The sequence below is a fragment of the Phyllobates terribilis genome, unplaced genomic scaffold (genome assembly GCF_046119375.1).
Source record: "Phyllobates terribilis strain yellow unplaced genomic scaffold, ASM4611937v1 Scaffold_5__5_contigs__length_657084704, whole genome shotgun sequence".
Taxonomy (NCBI): Eukaryota; Metazoa; Chordata; class Amphibia; order Anura; family Dendrobatidae; genus Phyllobates; species Phyllobates terribilis.
The window spans coordinates 14633225-14655768 of NW_027362765.1; the positions used below are offsets into that span (position 1 = coordinate 14633225).

Genomic DNA, 22544 nt, shown 5'->3' on the forward strand with positions numbered 1-22544 from the left:
GCTTTTTTTTTGTGGGATGAGTTGACGTTGTTATTGGTGCCATTTTCAGGCACGTGACATTTTTTCATCGCTTTCTATTCCGATTTTTGGGAAGCAGAATAAACAAAAACCAACAATTCAGGAATTGTTTTTTTTTTTATTTTTTTTATTCTGTTCCGCGTGTGGTAAAATTGATAAGGCAGCTTTATTCTTCGGGTCAGTACGTTTACAGCGGTACCACATTTATATCGTATTTCTATGTTTTGCACTTTTACATAATAAAATAAATTTTATAGAAAAAATTATTTTTTAGCATAGCTTTATTCTGAGAGCTATAACTTTTTTATTTTTCGGCTGATGGAGCTGTATGGCGGCTTGTTTTTTGCGGGACGAGATGATGTTTTCAGCGGTACCATTTTTATTTATATTCGTCTTTTTGATCGCGTGTTATTCCATTTTTTATTTGGCGGTATGGTGATAAAGCATTGTTTTTTGCGTCGTTTTTTATTTTATTTTTTTACCGTATTCAATGAAAGGGTTAACTAGTGGGACAGTTTTATAGGTCAGGTTGTTCCGGACGCGGCGATACCAAATATGTGTACTTTTATTGTTTTTTTTTTTATAATAATATTTATTGATGGGTACATTATATTTTTATTTTTGGTGGATTATTTATTTATTTATTTTTTAATATTTTTACAATTTTTTTTTTTTTTTTTTCACTTTCTGATAGTTTTTATACTTTATTATTTTGTCCCACTGTGGGACTTTCACGTTTTTTTCTCTGATCGCCTGCATGGCACAGGAATGCAGCACCATCCCTGTGTCATGCAGGCTGTCAGCGCTGGACAGGGAGAAGATTGTTTGGAGATGCACTGCGCATGTCCAAAAAATCTTCCTGCTGTCTGGTGACCCGGATGTTGTCATGATGACAGCGGGTCGTCATGGCAACATCCTGGAAGCCACGGCAGTCAGCGCTGGAAGCCGGAAGAGGAGGTGAGTATCTGCGATCACCTCCCCTTGCCACCGCAATGCTGCGATCGACTTCGATCGCAGCATCGCGGGGGTTAATGTGCTGGGAGCGGTGCGTGACCGCTCCCTGCACATAGTACCGGGTGTCAGCTGTGACAATCAGCTGACACCCGGCGGCGATCGCGCCCGCACAGCCTGTGTGCGCGCGCGATCGCCATGACGTACTAATATGGGTCTAGCTCTTAAGTCCCAGGGCACAGACGCGTATTAGTAAGTCAAATGCTGTTAAGGGGTTAAAATTATAGACTGTTCATGTCTTTGTCTGTGGGCAAACTTACAAAAACAGCAAGAGATCAAATAATTATTTCCTTCACTGTATATTTCTTAAATAGTTTTAATAATTAAATGTTGTGTAGGGTATAATCTCTTTTAATATTTGCACAATAATAGTTTACCTCACTTTGTTATTTCGGGTGGGAATTGAACTCGCTCCCGCTTAATTTTTTGTTTTGCTACTCATTTTGCTTGAAGATCTCTTCTTTATTCCTCTTTCACAGGTTCCCTCAAGGCTTGTACTAAAACTTTCTCCCCATGTTACTTCACAATTTCACCCAGCCTCTCACTCTAGCAGCTGGATTATCCCGAATGCTTAGTTCATCTAAATCAGTGGTTCTCAACCTTTCTAATGCCGTGACCCCAAACCAAAAAATAATTTTGGTGGCTACTTCAAAACTGTAATTTTGCTACAGTTATGATTTGGAATGTAAATAACTGATATGCATTATGTATTCTCATTGCTACAAATCAAACATAATTTAAACATAGTGATTAATCACAAAAACAATATTAATTATATGTTGAGAAATATTTATTACTAATTCCAATAAATAACATTTCCCAATGGCATAGCATGGGTTTAAATATAACAACAATTCCAAATAAATAACATTTCACCATTGCATTTGGTCCTTGCAGTGATAAATTTAAGTCATTCAAGATGACAAACATGTCCACCAAGTAAGCTAATTTCTGCAGCTCAGTTTTATCGCTAAAAAGTGCTTCGAATTGCGGTCTTGCTTTCTGATTAAAAAATGTTTTCAGTTTATCACGAAGCTCAAAGACACGTTTTAAAACTTTTCCTCTTGACAACCATCTGACTTCAGTGTGAAATAACAGAGCATTGTTTGGCGCATCTAGCTCGTTGCACAGTTGCCAAAACAGCCGACTGTTTAAGGCGCTCGACTTAACAAAATTGACACGTTATGACGCTTTTCATTACTTCTTGTAAATCTTGCGGCAGTGTCTTAGTCGCTAATATTTGGCGATGTATCATACAGTGTGTTCCGATTCCTTTTGGCGATTCATTTTGTACCAAACGTTGAAATCCTGAGCGACATCCTAGCATAGCAGGAGCACCATCTGTGCAAACACCGCAAACCTTTTCCCAGGAGATGTTATGCGCTTTTAGAAAAGAACCAACTGCGTCAAAAACATCATGTGCAGTTGTTGTTGTTTCAAGCGGTTTGCAAAAAAGAAACTCATCTTTAAAGTCGCCATCATTAACCCCTTTCCAACCCTTGCCGTATTAGTACGCACATTTGCGTACCCCCGGTTCAGTGAGGGCTGCTGCGCTGAGCCCTCACTGAACCGAGCACATGTCAGCTGATTCTTACAGCTGACATGTGCCTGCAACAGCCGCGGGTGGAATCGCGATCCACCCGCGTCTGTTAACATGTTAAATGCCGCTGTCAATCTCCGACAGCGACATTTAACGCGCGCTTCCGGGTAGCGCGTCATAAGCCCCGCCCACCGGCAACCCCGTCACGTGATCGCGGGTCACCGATGGGCGTGCATGACAACCCAGGGTCTGCAGCAGACGCCTGTGGTTGTCATGATCTCGTCGCTATGAGCGCCACCTAGTGGTCGGCGCTCATAGCACAGGACCATTTCTGCTATATGCAGGGGATCTGCTGATCCCCTGTATGTAGCAGAGACGATCAGACAACTGCTGCTTCTAGTCTCCTATGGAGACTATTGAAGCATGCAGTAAGTGAAAAAAAAATGTTTTTAAAAATATAAAAAAAATAAAAAAAAATATAAAAGTTTAAATCACCCCCTTTCGCCCCATTCAAAATAAAATATAAAAAAGAAAACCCCACATACACATATTTGGTATCGCCGCGTTCAGAATCGCCCCATCTATCAATATAAAAAAAGAATTAATCCGATCGGTAAACGGTGTAACGAGAAAAAAATTCTAAACGCCAGAATTATGTTTTTTGGTCGCCGCAAAATTGCAATAAAATGCAATAACGGACGATCAAAACATTGGATCTACGCCAAAATGTTATCAATAAAAACATCAGCCCGGCGCGCAAAAAATAAACCCTCACCCAGCCCCAGATCCCGAAAAATGGAGACGCTACAGGTCTCGGAAAATGGCGCTATTTTTTTTTTAGTTTTTTTTATCAAATTTAGAATTTTTTTTCACCACTTAAATATAAAAGAACCTATACATGTTTGGTGTCTACGAACTCGTAATGACCTGTAGAATAAGAAGGGCAGGTCAGTTTTAGCATTCAGTGAACATGGTAAAAAAAATAAAAAACAACTGTGGTATTGCACTTTTTTTGCAATTTTACCGCACTCGGAATTTTTTTCCCGTTTTCCCGTACACGATATGGTAAAACTAGTAATGGCGTTGAAAAGTACAACTTGTCCCGCAAAAAATAAGCCCTCACATGGCCATATTGTCCAAAAAATAAAGACGCTATGGCTCTGGGAACAAGGGGAGCAAAAAACGAAAGAGCAAAAACGACAAAACCCAAGGTTGCGAAGGGGTTAATATACCTCGAGTAAACCAATAACTGTGCACAGTCTGTAGATTCATCAAGCAGGATACTGAATATTGGTAGTGGTGCAGATTTAATTTCCTGGATCACCTGATCGAGAATATCGGCAGACATGTCCTCTATTCTTCTGCGGACAGTGTCGTTAGATAAGGAAATTGCATTCAATTTCTGAACATATTCATTTCCAATTATCACTCGAACTATGTCTTTTGCAGTTGACAACAGTAAATCCTCAGCAATGGTGTGAGGTTTCATAGCTCTGGCGATTCTGAGTGCCACCAAATATGACGCTTCAACAGCTGCTACATTGTGTTTGTGGTACTGGCCACCAGTGTCAAATCTAGATTTCTTGAGTCCATCACCTTTGCTTCTAAAATAGTCGATATCCTTGCCAGCAAAGCTTGGATGCTTGCTATCAAAATGGCGTTTTAGTTTGTTCGGCTTCATAGATTCAGCTGAGAGAACTTCACAACAAATAACACATTGTGGTTTCTCAATTCCTGCTGTGATTATTGAGGTAAAACCATACTGCAAGAAATCCTCAGTGTAGTTTCTTTTCCTAATATTCTTGTCTACACGATCCATTGTCATGAGACGGTTTGCTAAAGAAAAAATAAAAGATGGTCGCGTCTAAAGAGTTTGTTAAAGTTTCCTATTATTTACTATTCCCTGTGTTGTTTTCTATTACACACCTGTTACTATGACCAGGGGGCCGTATTCACATGCTTAACTAATGGATCTGCTTTTTTCCAGATTAGTGGCAAGTTTTCTATATAGAACAGTGTGAACTACGTCATAGGATACACTGCAGTTTCTACACAGCATGGGATCTTTCACACTATGAAGTAGCGGTTTCAAATGGAATCCACATCTCATTTACTTCAATGGGAGACCCGTGAATTCCACAGAGGAGCGATCCCCTGTATGGCAGAAATGCAGTTCTGGCACATGTCTCTAACTCCTATTCAAGTCAATGGGAGGCCACAGCAGATTCCGCTGAAATATAGAGCATGTTGCTTAAATTTTTCCGTGCTAGGAAAAAGCCTGGTGTGGAAAAATTAAGCAACATGCTCTATATTTGAGCGGAATCCGCCGCAGCCTCCCATTGACTTAAATTGGAGAGGAAGAAATGTGTCGGAAACTGTCATTTCTCCGCCTCTTATTGAAATCAATAGGAGGCTGCGGCGGATTGATGGGTAACCCGAGATTCTCAGGAGCTCTCTTCCACAAAATCCGCCGCACTCACAATAAAATCAATAAGAGGTGGATTCAATGCCGGAAACCGCTGATTTCAGCAGTTTCCTCATTCAGAATATGGGAAAATAGTGGGAGATATGGGAGATAATTATACATTGGGGAACAGTGTGAACTACATCTTATAGTGGTCTCTTATAGTATAAGACCGATGTAGTTCACACTGTGTAAATGTGTGGTGCTTTGTGTAAGTGTAAGTTGCTTTGTGTACTGTGTAATGATTACACACAAAGCACCTTACACTTACACAGTATTGTGTGTATGGTGTATGTACTGTTTTTACATTATTAACCTTTTTCACACCAGCAGGCTGTCTCGCAGGCTCTCTTGGCTCTCCGCCTCTTGCCTCTCCGCCTCCTAGAATTCTGTCCTCCGGAGCTTGCTGCGTCCGCCCACTGATGACGTCAGCAAGCGCCGGACACACGTAATGCGCTGCCATGGACTGTGGAGCGTTCCTCCCGTTTCCCCCGCCCCTTAGGCCTGGACGGATGATGCAATCACGCCTGCGCATGCGCGCAGGGCATTCAGTTTGGAACGCGCATCCATAACGGCGTGCGTTCCAGCTGAATAGCGCTGCTGCAGACGATAGCGCGACTTCTCAGCGGCTAAAGTCATCGGAAATATGTATTTTCCGATGGCTTTAGGGGACCCCTGTGTTTTGGTCGTTCGACCCCCGCTGGGGTCGCGACCCACAGGTTGAGAACCGCTGATCTAAGTTCAGTGGAGGGACTTTCCCAGCAGCATAAATTTTTTCCAACGCTATTTTCTTAGGGATTTCTATGGCCAGTCCTTTAGTAACTTATTTCTCTTATACATTCACGCTAAAAATGTGTTTTATATGTCCATATAATATCTAATAACTAATATTTTAACATTCCAATGTAATAAACACTTTTATTCACTACAATCTAATTCTTAATAAATTTATGGTTCTATACATCCCAACCCCCCTTTTTTTAATCCTCTGGTTCATTCACTATTCTCCGTGGCACGCCAACATCATATCACTCACACCAATCGATCCTTTGATCCTGAGGCTTCTAGCCTGACCTACAAACCGATATTTTTACATCACACTATATTTATTTTTAGATGAAACTTATCACCACAAATGTGCATTTTATTATTATTTTTGTTTTCTCAATTTCATTAACCGTATAAACAATATGTAATTATATATTTTGAAACCTTTTATCATAATTTCTTCTTAAATTATTTACAATGTTAAACTGCCCAAGATAAACTTTGACATATCATGTGTTCTTTTTTTGGCGCCACATTTTTTCTAATTCACAAGTGTATATACAGTGGTGCGAAAAAGTGTTTGCCCCTTCCTGATTTCTTATTCTTTTGCATGTTTGTCACTTAAATGTTTCAGATCACAAAACAAATTTAAATATTGGACAAAGATAACACAAGTAAACACAAAATGCAGTTTTTAAATGAAGGTCTTTATTATTAAGGGGAAAAGAAATCCAAACCTACAGGGCCCTGTGTGAAAAAGTGTAAATCGCTTGAATAGGACCTGCCTGACAAAGGGAAGTAGACAAAAAGATCCTCAAAAGCTAGACATCATGCTGCAATCTAAAGAAATTCATGAACAAATGAGAAACAAAGTAATTGAGACCTATCAGTCTGGAAACGGTTATAAAGCAATTTCTAAACTTTGGGACTCCAGTGAACCACAGTGAGAGCCGTTATCCACAAATGGCAAAAACATGGAACAGTTTGAACCCTCCCACGAGTGGCCGGCTGACCAAAATTACCCCAAGAGCGCAGCGACAACTCATCCAAGAGGTCACAAAAGACCCCACAACAACATCCAAAGAACTGCAGGCCTCACTTGCCTCAGTTAAGGACTTGCTGTGGTAAATGGAACCATGAATTCTGCTGTCTACCAAAAAAATCCTGAAGGAGAATGTCCGGCCGTCTGTTCGTGACCTCAAGCTGAAGCACACTTTGGTTATGCAGCAGGACAATTATCCAAAACACACCAGCATGTCCACCTCTGAATGGTTTAAGAAAAACAAAATTAAGACTTTGGAGTGGCCTAGTCAAAGTCCTGACCTTAATCAGATTGATATGCTGTGGCATGACTTAAAAAGGTGATTCATGCTCGGAAACCCAGCAATGTGGCTAAATTACAACAATTTTGCAAATATGAGTGGGCCAAAATTCCTCCAGAGCATTGTAAAAGTCTCATTGCCCATTATTGCAAACACTTGATTGCAGTTGTTGCTGCTAAGGGTGGCCTAACCAGTTATTACGTTTAGGGGGCAATCAATAATAAAGACCTTCATTTAAAAACTGCATTTTGTGTTTACTTATCTTTGACTTATATTTACATTTGCTTTGTGATCTGAAACACTTAATTGTGACAAAGATGCAAAAAAATTTGAAATCAGGAAGGGGTAAACACTGTTTACCCCACTGTATGGCTGCATTCTGTCACTTGTCATATGTTTTTTTGTCCTGAGGAGGAAGCATGGTACTTCGTAACGCATAGACAGTAAAAAAACACATATTATTCTAGTGTGGACCTGGATTTACTGTTATCTACCAGAAGCGCGGATTTTCAACTTTTCTTTCCTATCCAAAGACTACTGGTTCAGGAGACCAACTGCACATCAGCAGGTACCGAAGTCATAACTAGAGTCAGTAGCAGAGAGCTTTGGGAAGCACTCATATCACTAGAAAACTGACCATGCAGCTGGGACTGTGAAGATCCTAGCTTCTGGTATTCCCTGGCCAGTTCCTGGACCATCTGGGTCATATTCACCACCTGATCACAGAGTACACCAACTGGATTCATTGGTGGGGAAAAAAGTATAGGTCAGGCGTAATGTGACGCTAGTCACCACTCATGGACAGGCTGTAAAGCAGGGTAGTCAAACGTTCTAGGATCAGATACCAAGAGAGCACATAGAAAACTAAAGTTAAAAGACAAAGGCAAAGTCAAGTCATGATCTGAGGTCAGAATTCCAGGAAAATAGCAGATCAGAGCAAAGGGGCTAGGCAAATGGATGGTCAGAATGAGATCCAAGGTCAGACAGCAAAGGATTAACAAACAGAGCACAGAAATACAAAGCACACCACTGAGCAGATGCTACGTCTGACAGAGGTCTGAGACTGACACCTCAGCTAAATAACTGGATAATCACCTGGAATAGGGAACACCTGAAAAAAGCTCAGCACCTCTCAGACTCAAATTAGACGGCTGAGTTGTCCATTAAAACACAGACAGCTCAGCTTACAACTGTACCAGATTGGACGACTAAGATGTCAGTCACAGCGTCCAAGACATACTGAGCGGAGGAATTGTGACACACTGATGTTTATTAAGACTTAATATCCGTGTAAAACGTTTCCCACATTAAGAACATGAAAAAGGGTTCTCCCTTGTGTGATTACTCTGGTGACTAAGAAGAGATGATTTCTTCACAAAGCATTTTCCACATTCTGAACAGGAAAAAGGCTTCTCCCCTCTGTGGGTTCTCTGGTGTTTAACAAGATATGATTTCTGTTTAAAACATTTCCCACATTCTGAACATGAAAAAGGCTTCTCCTTTGTGTGGGTTCTCTGGTGCTTAACAAAATCTGATTTATTGTTAAAACATTTCCCACATTCTGAACATGAAAAAGGCTTCTCCCCTGTGTGAATTTTCTGGTGCCTAACAAAATTAGATTTCTGTGTAAAATATTTCCCACATTCTGAACAGGTAAAAGGCTTCTCCCCTGTGTGAATTTTCTGGTGCGTAACAAAATTTGATTTCTGTGTAAAATATTTCCCACATTCTGAACAAAAAAAAGGCTTCTCCCCTGTGTGCGTTCTTTGGTGCTTCTGAAAACCTGATTTCTTGTGAAAACATTTCCCACATTGTGAACAGGAAAAAGGTTTCTCCCCTGTGTGAGTTCTCTGGTGTATAATAAGATTCCATTTATGATTAAAACATTTCCCACATTCTGAACAAGAAAAAGGTTTCTCCCCTGTGTGAGTTCTCTGGTGCTTAACAAAAACTGATTTCTTGTGAAAACATTTCCCACATTCTGAACAAGAAAATGGCTTCTCCCCTGTGTGAGTTCTCTGGTGAATAACAAGATCTGATTTCTGGTTAAAATATTTCCCACAATCTGAACAGAAAAAAGGCTTCTCCCCTGTGTGACTTCTCTGGTGACTAACAAGATATGATTTCCATAAAAAACATTTTCCACATTCTGTACATGAAAATGACTTCTCCACTGTGTGAGTTCTCTGGTGACTAACAAGATCTGATTTCTGGTTAAAACATTTCCCACACTTGGAACAAGAAAATCTATTCTTTGCTGTGTGAATGTTTTGATGTTTAAGAATAGACTTTTTGAGGGAAAAACTATTTCCATATTCTGAATGTGAAAATGGCTTCTTTGCTTTAGGAGCAGTTCGTTTTTTAATGCTTATTTTGTTACTTTGATTTTCCTTAGTAGTCGGTAATGAATCGGAAGACAGGACCTGTTTCAAAGGATCAGATGACAGATCTTTGTTGTGATGGGATGATTGTATATTTGGAGTAATGTCATTCACTTCAATTGTAGCCTGTGGGATCTCAAGATCATCTGCTTTAAAAATTGAAGATGTCAGCTGTCCCTCTGATCTCCTCGTACAGTCATCTGCTAAGAATAAAGCCAATTATTATTTTTGAATAAAATATCCTTGTGCTTTATATTTTTGAGCATTTCTACTTAAACTGTAAAAATAGAAAGTTATGTAAAAAAAAAATGGAATTAATCACCAAGACAATGACAGTTCACAGTCTAACAGAAAACCTCATAGGATGAATCAGTGGAGCGTGGTGTTCAACTGTTTGTCCATTCTGCCTCCCAAATATGGAATAAAAAGCCAAGAAACAATGTTATGTAGGCAAAAATAATAACAATAAAAAGTACTCATCTCGCAAAAAACAAGTCCCCACTCAGGTCCATTATCTATCAGTGGAAAAACAGAGGATTCCACATTATTAGTGGCTCAAAGACTCTTGAAACGCAACATGGCTTCCATAAACCAATCCAGCAATATCCGCTCTCCCAAAGTCAAATCTCCCCCTCGTTCTGAGCCTTGCAGTGTGCCCAAACCACATTTAGCATCCATGTATTTGGCATTACTATGATGAAAAGAACCTACTTGATTTACGGTGTGTCTCCTGGAGCACAATCTGGGCACTATGTGTTGGGTAAAAAAATTATATATTTGCAATTTTCGCTCTCCAACATCCACTGCGTGCTAATTTCCGAAAAGTGCCTGTGGAGTCAAAATAGTCACTACTCCTATAGATTAATTCACTGATGGTCATAATTTCCAAAAGGAGTCACTTTATGGGGATTTGTACTGCTATGGTTTTCTGCTATTTTGTCATATTAAGGCTTCTGAAAAAGTTGTCTCCGATTTTTTTCTGGGATCTGCTCCTGCGACATCTGCTTCTGTCACCAGGAGCTGCCTTATTTTTTCTGCAGGCAGCGCTGGTGATGGAGGATACATCAAAACCAGAAGCTCTGGGCGGCACTGGCTCTGTCCAGCCACTAAGATTAGGGTGCCTGGACCAGTAGTACCATCCAGTCTGGCAGTATGGGTGTGTGTGCTGTCCAGCTGGAGTAATCTGCTCCCTGCTTCAGCCAATTGGTAAGCACCACACCCTACTAAAGCTCGAACAATATGGCTGGAAGCTGCCAGATACAGCCTTGTTCTTCTCTGGTTCAGTCCTCTGTGCTCAGCTCCCGGCTTGTGTATTTGTTTCCTGTTGTGACTTCGGCCCGTTTACTGACTACTCTGGTGTCTTTTGATTTTGTATTTTCTCTGCCCTCCTGGTTCTGACCTGGCTACCTGACTATTCTTCTTGCCATCTCACTCCACAGAACAGCAGGCAACACCGTGGGCCAAACTTAGGGGTCTCTGTGTAAGTCCAAATCTATGGAGAGGGGTTAAAGGGTGATGAGCAAAACTACGACTATAGACAATAACACATCTCCTGAAATGATTAAACTCAACAGTCTTCTTCAGTAAAAAAAAAAAAGAGTAACTAGTGGTGAAACCTCTCTGGAGTAATTAGAGTATGTGGCTGTTGGCAATCTAAACTATCGTAAGGACCAACATTTTCTGTCAGGTGAGTTTCAAGAAGAAATATTAGACATTCAAAGAGAACTTATTATAATAGTGTGGAGCTGAGGTGTATTAAATTTAGATCTTGGGCATTTGGCAGAGGCAATGGAGACCTCTTTTTAACCGGTTCCCGACCGCCCACTGCACATAAACGTCGGTGCTGCCTGGGCTCTGTGCAGCGCGACGTTTAAAAACGGTGGGTGGTCCCGCAGCGCTCAGGACCCGCAGGGTCCTGCAAGCACTGGGATTCCGGTGCAGAGCGATAGCTCTGACAGGGGACATCATCGGGACCTGATTGGATGATGTTAACCCTTTGCTATGTTCTATATGCCGCGATCTATAGTGATCGCGGCATATAGAAGGTAGACAGAGGAGAGGGGGTCGTCTTACTTACCTCTCCGACGACCCCTGATACCTTCCAGGACCTGGCGTTGCTATGGCAGCTGGAGGTCACATGACCGCCTCCAGATCTGCCATATATGGTGTCCTGGCAGGACACACTGACTGTGAAACAGTCAGCAAAGATCTCATGTAATGTAATACATGTCTATTACATTACATAAGATCAGGGATCAGAAAAATAAAAATTAATGTCCCATACAGGGACTAAGTAAAAATGTAAAAAAAAAAAGTTTTAAACTGTTAAAAAAAAAAAAATCACAAAATAAATAAAAATAAATAAATAAACTATTAAACCAATAAATCCGTATATTTATGCAAAACCAAAAAAAGTACACATATTTGGTATCGCCGCGTCCGAAACAACCCGATCTATAAAACTGTCACACTTATTAACTCCTTCTGTGCACACCGTAATAAAAATAAATAAAAAACGGAGCAAAAAAATATGCTTTTTCATCATATTGCCAAACAAAAAGTGGAAAAAAATGCGATCTAAAAGCAAAATGGAAATAAAAATGGTACCGCTGAAAACGTCATCTTGTTCCGCAAAAAAAAAGCCGCCATACAGCTCCATCAGCCGAAAAATAAAAAAGTTATAGCGCTCAGAATAAAGCAATGCAAAAAAAATATTTTATCTATAAAATTGTTTTATTGTGTAAAAGCGCCAAAACATAAAAAAAATATACAGTAAGTGTAGTAGCGCTGTAAACGTACTGACCCGAAGAATAACGCTGCCTGATCACTTTTACCACACGCAGAACGGCATAAAAAACCCCTCAAAAAACAGTTCCTGAATTGTTGGTTTTTGTTAATTTTACCTCCCAAAAATCGGAATAGAAAGCGATCAAAAAATGTCACGTACCCAAAAATGGTACCAATAAAAATGTCAACTAGTCCTGCAAAAAACAAGCCATCACATGAAGCTGTTGGCCGAAATATGGAAAAATTATAGCTCTCAAAATATGGCGATGCAAAAACTAGATTTTGCAAAAAAAAGCGTCTCTTAGTGTGTGACAGCTATCAATCATAAAAACCCGATATAAATCTGGTATTTCTGTAATCGCACCGACCAGAAGAATAAAGTAATCTAATCAGTTATATCACATGAGGAACGGCGTAAAAAATAAATAAAACCAATTCTTCACCTGCTACTGATTTGTTTATTATGTCTCCCAAAGATCGCAGTAAGGCTCAGCCCACATTTATCCTGCGCTCTGCGCTGAGCACTTACACCAGAGTTTCCGTGTAAATCTCTGAAATACGTGATTCAGACGGAACCCATGACGGAAGATTCCCTGTAATGAGGCAGATATAGGCCACTGTGGATGCCGTCTGGCCTGTGATCCCACGGTGTCATTTGTTTTAGGTGTGCATAAAAGTGCGGTTGGCCACAGTTTTGTGCACTTCAGAAAAAAAGGACACCGCTAAACAGAGGCCAGACGGAGTCCAGAGTAACTCTGCTGCCTCATTACAGTGAATGGATCCCGCAGGGGTTTCATCTGAATTATATCACTTGGAAATTTAGATGGAAACCCCGATGTAAGTGCTCAGCCTAGAGTGCCGGATAAATGTTAAGTAAAATGTTCCCAATAAAAGCTTCAACTCAGTCCTCAAAAAAAGCTAGTCCCCACTCAGGTTCGTCATCTGTTAAAAATATAAGGGACTTCCAAGTTACTGGTAGCAGAAAGGCTCTGGAAAAGCGAAATGGCCCTTGCCCCCCAAAAGAAATTCAGAAAATTTTGTGCTCCCAAATCCAAATGCCTATTCTACAATAATTTGTTCTCCAATTGTCAAATAGCGCTCCGTCCCCCCCAGATCTCGCCATATGGCTGAGCGGTACGATACAGCCACATATGGGGTATTGCCACTTTTAGAAGAAATTGTGTGACACATTTCGGCACCATTTTTACCCATTACCCTGTGTGAAAATGTAAAATCTGAGGGTAAAACATTTTTTTGTGGTAAAAATATAATTATGCTTTTTTCACTGCCCAATGGTATAAATTTAAAAATTAAAAAATACTCACTACTTCCCTAGATGAATTCCTTGAGAGGTGTAGTTTACAAAATGGGGTCACTTGTGGGGGTTTCTGCTGTTTCGGCATGTCAGAGACTCTTCAAATGTGACATGGTGTCTCTGCAACCTATCCCAGCCAACATAGCGCTCCTTTCTCTTCCGAACCCTCCCGTATACTAAAGCAGTGGTTTTCCCCCACATATGGGGTATCGGCGTACTCAGGAGAAATTGCACAACAAATTTCATGGTGCAATTTATCCTGTTACCCTTATGATAATGCAAAATTAGGGAATGAAAAACATTTTTTGTGGGAAAAATGTGAAAATTTTATTTTTATGGCTCAATATTATAAACTTCTGTGAAGCAGCTGGGGGTGCAAGGTGCTCACCACACATCTAGATAAGTTCCCTAAGGGGTCTAGTTTCCAAAATGGTGTCACTTGTGGGGGGTTTCCACTGTTTAGGCACATCAGGGGCTCCCCAAATGCAACATTGCGTCCGCTAATTATTCAAACAAATTTTACATTCAAAAAGTAAAATGGCGCTCCTTCTCTTTCAAACCCTGCCGTGTGCCCAAACAGTGGTTTGCCTCCACATATGGGGTATCGGCGTGTTCAGGAGAAATTGCACAACAAATTTCATGGTGCAATTTATCCTATTACCCTTATGATAATGCAAAGTTAAGGGACGAAAAACGTTTTTGTGGGAAAAATGTGTAAATTTTATTCTTACAGCTCATTATTATAAACTTCTGTGAAGCACCTTGGGGTTCAAGGTGCTCACCACACATCTAGATAAGTTCTCTAAGGGGTCTAGTTTCCAAAATGGTGTCACTTGTGGGGGGTTTCCACTGTTTAGGCACATCAGGGGCGCTCCAAAAGCAACATGGCGTCTGCTAATTATTCAAACAAATTTTACATTCAAAAAGTCTAATGGCACTCCTTCCCTTCCGAACCCTGCAGTGCGCCCAAACAGTGGTTTTCCCTCACATATGGGGTATCAGTGCGCTCAAGAGAAATTGCACAAAAAATTTTGGGGTCCATTTTTTCCTGTTACCCCTGTGAAAATAAAAAAAATTGGGTCTAAAGTAACATTTTTGTGAAAAAAGTTAAATGTTCATTTTTTTCTTCCACATTCCAAAAATTTCTGTGAAGCACCTGAAGGGTTAATAAAGTTCTTGAATGTGGTTTTGAGCACCTTGAGGGGTGCAGTTTTTAGAAAGGTGTCACTTTTGGGTATTTTCTGTCATAAAGACCCCTCAAAGTGACTTCAAATATGATGTGGTCCCTAAAAAAATGTTTTTGTAAATTTTGTTGGAAAAATGAGAAATCACTGGTCAACTTTTAACCCTTATAGCTCCCTAACAAAAAAAATTTTGGTTCCAAAATTGTACTGATGTAAAGTAGACATGTGGGAAATGTTATTTATTAACTATTTTGTGTGACATATCTCTCTGATTTAAGGGCATGAAAATTCAAAGTTTGAAAATTGCAAAATTTTCGCAAAATTTCCGATTTTTTCACAAATAAATGCAAGTGATATCGAAGAAATTTTACCACTATCATGAAGTACAATATGTCACGAAAAAACAGTCTCAGAATCAGGGGGATCCGTTGAAGCGTTCCAGAGTAATTACTTCATAAAGTGAGAGTGGTAAGAATTGAAAAAATTGGCCCGGTCACGAAGGCAAAAACATGCTCTGGTGCGAAGTGGTTAAAGACTACCAGGGAGTTACCGACTCACATATCAATCAAACAGAAGGAACCTGTAAAAAAAAAACACATTTTTTTATTCAGTTTCATCCCCAACAACAACGTATGTATGAGGGGAGAGCAAAATTAAACCGGACTTGCATTTATTTATGGCGGACCATTAGAGTTACTATGAGTTCTGACCAGAAGAGTAGAGAAAGTATTAGCGCCCCCATTTCAGGAGACATTGTGCAGTAATCTGAATTCCTTAGGATCGAAAACATAATGGAATTTATGACGTGGATTGAATCCATGAAACCAGGGCTCGAGCCATGCCAACACATCTCCTGCAGGCGTGAATAAATCTATATTACAGCCATCAGCCACGCACAGCTTAGAGATATATCATGGCACAGGTGTAATGTTTTTTGTATAGTTTATCGCAATCCTGTTTGAAGTTAGTCGATTTTAAAAGAAACTGAAAAGTCAGGATAAAGGGAAACTCTGTTGTTATTATACAGAAATTCACACTTGATCCTCACTGCACATATAATGTCGTCGATAATAAAAACGAAGTTTGGCCAGAAAGACTGGACCTGGTCTTCTAGGGACCATATGAGCTGTAGGGTTTTACTCACTTTAGCAGAGAAACTCAACAGAAAATAAACAGTCCATACGGTAATGCGGGTTTGCCCGCTCACGGTCAGTGCCCTTTAGAACAAATACACTGGAGGTCTCCACACCTCGAGCCACAGACACTGAATGAGACACTCGGTCTCCATTTTATTTACAAGAACCACGCCCTGGGGTGGGGATATGTGAGCAGCCATTCCCTCCCATCTCTTATGACTGCTCGTAAAAATCGGCACTGATATGCCGTATTAACCCTCTCAGCACTATGTGTGCTGGAGCATGCTTTCCCGGGTTTACATCACCGAAGCTACCAACCTCGATGATATATATCTTCCCTCAAGGACCTGTCCGGCGGCCATCTTACATACCCCCCTCTGGCCAAAGCCAGGGGAGGGGGCTTGCCACCTTCCACTAACAAAGAGTGGACCTTCGCCAATGAGTCAGAATTGCCATGCAGGTTCCCGGGCCTATGCTCTACATGGAAGCTAAAATCCTGAAGGACTAGGAACCACCTGGTCACTCGGTCATTGTTCCCCTTCTTCTCGCTCATCAACCTTAGTGGGGCACGGACTGACACCAGCCTGAACTTTCTGCCTAAGAGGCAGTATTTTAGAGTGTCCAACGTCCACTTGATGGCCAAACATTCCTTCTCCACTATGGAGTAATTCTTCTCACAAGATGTCAGCTTCCAGCTTAAATACATTTTAGGGTGCTGTGAAGACACGGGGTCTTCTGTGGGAAAAAAAAACACTACTCAAACAACACAGGGTACGGGTAAAACAGTGTGGCAATACTTTCTTGAACCACAAAGTGAACAATAAACAGGTAGAACAGTCCCAGCAAGTACCCAAGATGGTACAACATTACACAATCCTCACCCTTCTGCTCTGCCTGCCTGGGATAGAACAGTTGCGACTTTGGGACTTCCAGGTCCAACTACCTCAACCAGTGGCCCCCCGGCTTCTGGTGGGCACCCACAGAGAGGAGGTTGCGGCAAGCTTAGGAAGCTAGCAGTCCATCGAGGTACAAGGCCAGGAGAGCAGAGGGTCCCACCCTGGCCTCTCCAAGAGTTTCCATGGGGCCAGATGAACGCCGGGTCCCGATCTGGCTTCTCCGAACGTCTCCATGAGTTTCAGGTGACCGGTGGGTCCCTCCTGGCAATCAGAAACATATCCATGGGGCCAGGTGACTTTGTCGTCTCAACGTGGTCGCCCCAAATGTATCCATGGGCTCTCTGATGGTCCATGGAGCAGATCTGTATCTTTCAAGTCAGGGCCGTACCCTTAGGCTGGAATCATGCAGAATCCAAATCTGTGTCTCTTTGGGTAAAGCCACCTTTCCAAGTTGATGGTGTGACAGTTGATGGGAATAGGTACCAGTAGCAGATTCCCAGGGTTGAAGTGTCTAACCCTCACCAACCTATTGTACGCCCTCAACTGCGCCTCTTGTGCTTTGAGGATGTGTTCTTTCACAATGGGCATCACATCTGCTATCCTCTCTTGCATCTGGGCCACATGTTCGATTACACTCCTGTAGGGTGTAGACTCCGCCTCCCAGGTCTCCTTTTCTACGTCCAGGAGTCCACGGGGGTGTCGGCCATACAACAGCTCGAAAGGGGAGAATCCAGTAGAGGCCTGTGGGACTTCTCTGATGGAGAACAGAAGGTAAGGTAGTAGACAGTCCCAAGTCTTTCTCTATGACCCTCTTCAACATGGCCTTCAAGGTTTTATTAAACCTCTCTACCAAGCCATCTGTGTGTGGGTGGTAGGCTGAGGTCCTTGGTTGTAAGATTTGCAGGATCCTGCACAAGTCCCTCATCACCTTTGACATAAATGGAGTCCCTTGGTTCGTTAGGATCTCTTTAGACAACCCCATCCTGGAAAAGATATGGACCAACTCCCAGGCTATACACTTGTAGGAGGAGTTTCATAGTGGTACGGCCTCTGGATACCGTGTAGCATAGTCCAGTACCACCAGGATGTACTGATGTCCTCTGGCGGACTTGACCAGGGGTCCCAGTAGATCCATGGCAATACGATCGAACGAGACCTCAATGATAGGCAGAGGCACTAAATTGCTACGGAAGTGAGCCACTGGGGAGGTCAGCTGACAGGTGGGTCAAGATCTACAATAATTCATGATCTCTCGGTGACACCCGGGCCAGAAGAACCTCTGGAGGATCCTTTCCTGGGTTTTTTCTACCCCAAGATGACCACCATAGACATGTGCATGGGCGATATCTAACACCCTGCGTCTGTACAGCCCTGGCACTAGTAACTGCTTTATTACCTATCCTCTGAGCTTCGTGATCCGATATAGTAACTCCCCATTTACAGCAAAGTATGGATATTGGGTGTTAGCCTCCGGCTCTTGAGCAACACCATTCAGAACAGTGACAATATTCAAATGCCCCTTTTAGAGTTAAGTCTCTGAGCTGGGCAGTTCCAAAGTTTCCACCAGACACCTCCAACTCAGGGATGTTGGCCTCTAGGGATGCTGCCACATCATTATCACCAACAAGCACGCAAAAAGGAAACCCGGCGGTGGCGGAGGCCTGCGATGAGGTTTCTTTAGGAGTGAAGTGCTTGTTGTCTGTACAACTTGGCTTCCTCCCTTCCTCCCACAAGTCCCAAAACAAGGCAATGTCCTATTATAACAGGGTGCAACAGGTTCTTGACTACGCCCACTTCATGGGACTCGGCGCCACAGTTTGTGTCTATGACCATTCAGGCCACAGGGTAGTCCTTAGCGTCCCCATGGATACAAAGGACGCCAACCTTTTATCCCGGAACCAGCTGATGAGGAACTGTGGCCCTCACTCCCAGAGTCCAACAGACCAGTCATTTTCACTCCATTTACTGACACGGGGCATGCTTGCGGACCCTCGCCTGATTGAGGAACAGCACTGCAGGCAGGATATGCAAAATACTTGCAGCTGCAGTCCATTGACTCATTGGTCATGGGGCAACGAGCGGCTATGTGTGACACCTCCAACAAATTACATTATTGGACGGGGCCTTTGGCAGCAACTCGTACCACTCCTGGACTCTAGGATGCCCCTCAGACGTGGCTTTGGTACCCCTCTTTTGAGTGTCCGCCCCCCTTTGGCAACCACAGTATGGAGATGCTACAACCCGTTTCTTCCCCAAGGAACTCTCTACCACCTGGTACTCTTCCACCAACCCCACCAGGTCATTGGCAATACGGGGATCTTCCTAGGCAACCCAGGATTGCACCAACCTCAGAAGGGAGTGTATGAACCTGTCCATGACAACTTTCTCCACCATTTGTGCTGGGGAGGAAGATTCAGATTGCAACCACTTTTGGACCAGGTGTAGGAGGTTGAACATTTGGGACCGGGGAGGTTTGCCATTACAATAGGCCCAGTGGTGCACCCGTTGCACCCTGATAGTCAGAGTTACTGCCATGCACGCCAAGATCTTCGTTTTCAATTTAGCATACTCCTTTGCATCCTGCAAGGCCAGGTCAGAATAGGCTTTCTGCGGCTCCCCTGTTAAATATGGCACCTGCACCTCCGCCCATTGCTCCTGAGGCAAATCTCCCTTTCTGCCACCCTTTCAAATACAGTCAGGAACGCCTCGACATCATCACCCAGGGTCATCTTTTGTAATGCTCTTCTTACCGTCTTCCTGGCGTGTGAGTCATTGCCTGGACTTGGGGGTGGGCGGTTTCCCTGCCACAGATCACCTCGGCTAGGAGCTCCATCTGCTGCTTGTGCTACATCTGCTGCTGTTGCCACTGCTGCTGATGCTGATGCGGCTGGAGATTAGCCTGCACCAGTTGCTTTATCAGCTTCTTCATGCTGTCGGACGTCTCTTGCTGGCTGGTGGCCTTCACCCAGGAAATAAACGGTTTTCTGTAGCAGTCACACTGCCCCTTGGCATTCGTGCCCGTGCTTCTAGCACCAATGGTAGGGTTTTACTCACTCAGCTGCTTTTGAGGTAGGCACAAGAAGTGGTTTCTTTAAAATGTCCAAGGCAGGTTTATTGTAACTTCATAAATCGCACTTTCATAAACCGCACTTTCAAAGTAAACAAAACACAGGCTTGTCCAGCACAGAGTAACAAAACAGAAAATAAACATTCCATACAGTACTGTGGGGCTCACGGTCAGTGTCCTTTAGCATAAACACACTGGAGGTCTCTACACCTCTAGCCAGAGACACCGAATGAGACTCTCAGTCTCCATTTTATTTACAAGAACCACGCCCTGGGGTGGGGATATGTGAGCAGCCATTCCCTTTCATCTCTTATGACTGCTCATAAAAACCGGCCCTGATTAACCCTCTCAGCACTATGTGTGCTAGAGCATGCTTTCCCGGGTTTACATCACCTAAGCTACCAACCTGGATGATACATACCTCCCCTCACGGACCTGTCTGGCGGCCATCTTACAGAGCATATTCAGCGCAGCACAGAAGGGAGAAAAGGTAGATACATCTAATAAGATATCAGGGATCTAGGAAGGCGACAGCATCATTAATCTCCGCTTTCTCTTACAGGCCCATCATGATATTTTTTTTCAAGTGATTTTCTAACTCGTCAGCACATTCTACGTACGCAGTCATTGACTTTGTAGTTTACAGACCTGGGCAGGTAACGGTCAGTGTCTTCTACCAGGGGGTAGGTGGATCCTTTTGGATCCTTCTACCAGGGGGTAGGTGGATCCTTTTTCTATAGAAAAGGGCCTTCACAATTTCAAAAAATAATTTAAACATTTTCGGATGGAGGAGAATGTTATGCCCTAGCTCTAAAATGGTGATCACATGATTGTGATACGGCCAGACTACACCACCGATAAAGCAGCCACAGCCAGTGACTGAGCAGAATCTGTATTTAGTGGTCACTACTCACCTGGGTAGTCTAATGTAGGAATCTCCACTTTACACCACTCATCACCCCTCATATAGGTCTCTGTAGTATTAATATGGGTCAGATCTTCACCCTGAAACAAATATTGTAAAAGTAACATCTATGATCAGCTCTAATCCTGCCATCTCCACCGCTCTCATTACACAAGTATAAAACATATAATTCTGGTGGATAAAACAAGATTGAACACAAGCCGTCTACACATCATAGCGGCGATCTCATTACACCTTCTCTCCATTTACCTGATGATCCAGAGGAACATCGTGATGTTCTTGTTTACAGTCCTGTTGAAGAAGAGGACGGGGACATCTCTGTGGTGTCGCCCTCTTACTGGATAGATCTGGAGGAAACACATACAGGGAATTAATTCATTCTTTACGTACACATAATTATAGGCCGTGTGTATTTAGTTCTGTCTATTACCTGGTGATGTGAGGGGCAGGGGAACCTCCATCATGACATCCTTGTACAGATCTTTGTGACCTTCTAAATACTCCCATTCCTCCATGGAGAAATAGACAGCGACATCCTGACACCTTATAGGAACCTGACACATACAATGATACCGTTATGCCCCCATCCCTTTATAGCGTTACTATATAATGTCCCAGCATTCCCAGCAGAGTCACCTCTCCAGTCAGCAGCTCAATGATCTTGTAGGTCAGTTCTAGGATGTTCAGCTCACTGATGTCCTCATGCATCAGAGGATGAGGTGGAGGCCCCGTGATTGGCCTCAGAGGTCTTCCCCATCCCTCAGACACATGGTCCTGACAGCGCTCACTAGAGGTCTTCTTCACTATTGTGTAATCCTGGTTATGGAGAGACACATTAATAAATCTCACTACAGACATTTCCAGAGTCCTCACCTCTCCAGTTCTGTCCATCTGTTATTCCCATAGATAAGAATGATGTGATGTGACATCATCAGAATCTCTCACCTCTCCAGTAAGCCGGAAGAGGATCTCTAGGGTGAGGTGTAATATCCTCTCCACCATCTTCTCTCTGTCCATATCCATATTTGATGGGTAATTCAGAAAAATTCTCTTAATATAGAAGATGTCCAATGAGAGGATCTGATTTTGTAGAAATCTGAATGAGAAGATGAGCCGATGTAACATCATAAAGAATTCTGTGTAATAATACAATTACTGGAGACAATAAGGGGAAACATATCAGGAGATAGAACGTGTAGATGTTTTATTCTCTAGTCTTGTATGTACTGAAACATAAGTTAGATTGATGACTAAGGATGTGTGCCCACTATGCGTTTTTCAAGCGTTTTTGCAGTGGAATTTCCACAACGAAAAAGCTTAAAAAACGCTTGGTAATACGTGCCCCATTGTCCCCAATGATAATCCGCATGTGCTGTGCACATGTTGCGGAAATTTCCACTGCGGATTATCATTGCGGAAAAATCCGCAGCATGTCCATTATTTTTGCGGATACGCGGCGTAATTGCAGCCATTGACTTGCATTGAATCGCTTAATATCCGCATGACTACATGTGCACATGCAGATATTAAGCGATTCAATGTGCGAATGGTACCTGGGTCTGGAGAAGAGGAGACTCTCCTCCAGACCCGGGTACCATAGTACCTGTTAAAAAAAAAGAATGTAAAATAAAAAATATACATTATTCTCACCTTCCGATGTCGTCCGGTCTCCTGTACGGTGCATCCTGGCTCCCCGATGGCTCGCAATGGTGTAAAAGGACCTTCCATGA

General features: G+C 42.5%; 1 protein-coding gene and 1 pseudogene across 2 annotated transcripts in view; both read right to left on the reverse strand.

The window, feature by feature from the left end:
* Positions 1–1742: 1742 nt before the first annotated feature.
* LOC141270835 (zinc finger BED domain-containing protein 5-like) lies at positions 1743–4844 on the reverse strand (annotated as a pseudogene).
* Positions 4845–6464: 1620 nt separating this feature from the next.
* LOC141270524 (uncharacterized) overlaps positions 6465–22544 on the reverse strand; it is a 28730-nt gene continuing 12650 nt past the window's right edge. Inside the window, exons 2-7 of one of the 2 annotated variants that reach the window (XM_073680558.1) lie at positions 21760–21910; positions 21451–21630; positions 21245–21368; positions 21064–21161; positions 20804–20894; positions 6465–9704 (exon numbers count right to left, since the gene is read on the reverse strand). In XM_073680558.1, coding sequence (XP_073536659.1) covers positions 8431–9704; positions 20804–20894; positions 21064–21161; positions 21245–21368; positions 21451–21630; positions 21760–21910 — 1918 coding nt within the window. In that variant the 3' untranslated portion in view covers positions 6465–8430. Of the gene's footprint in view, positions 9708–20803; positions 20895–21063; positions 21162–21244; positions 21369–21450; positions 21631–21759; positions 21911–22544 lie in introns of both variants that reach the window. The other variant, XM_073680557.1, reaches the window with a different exon arrangement.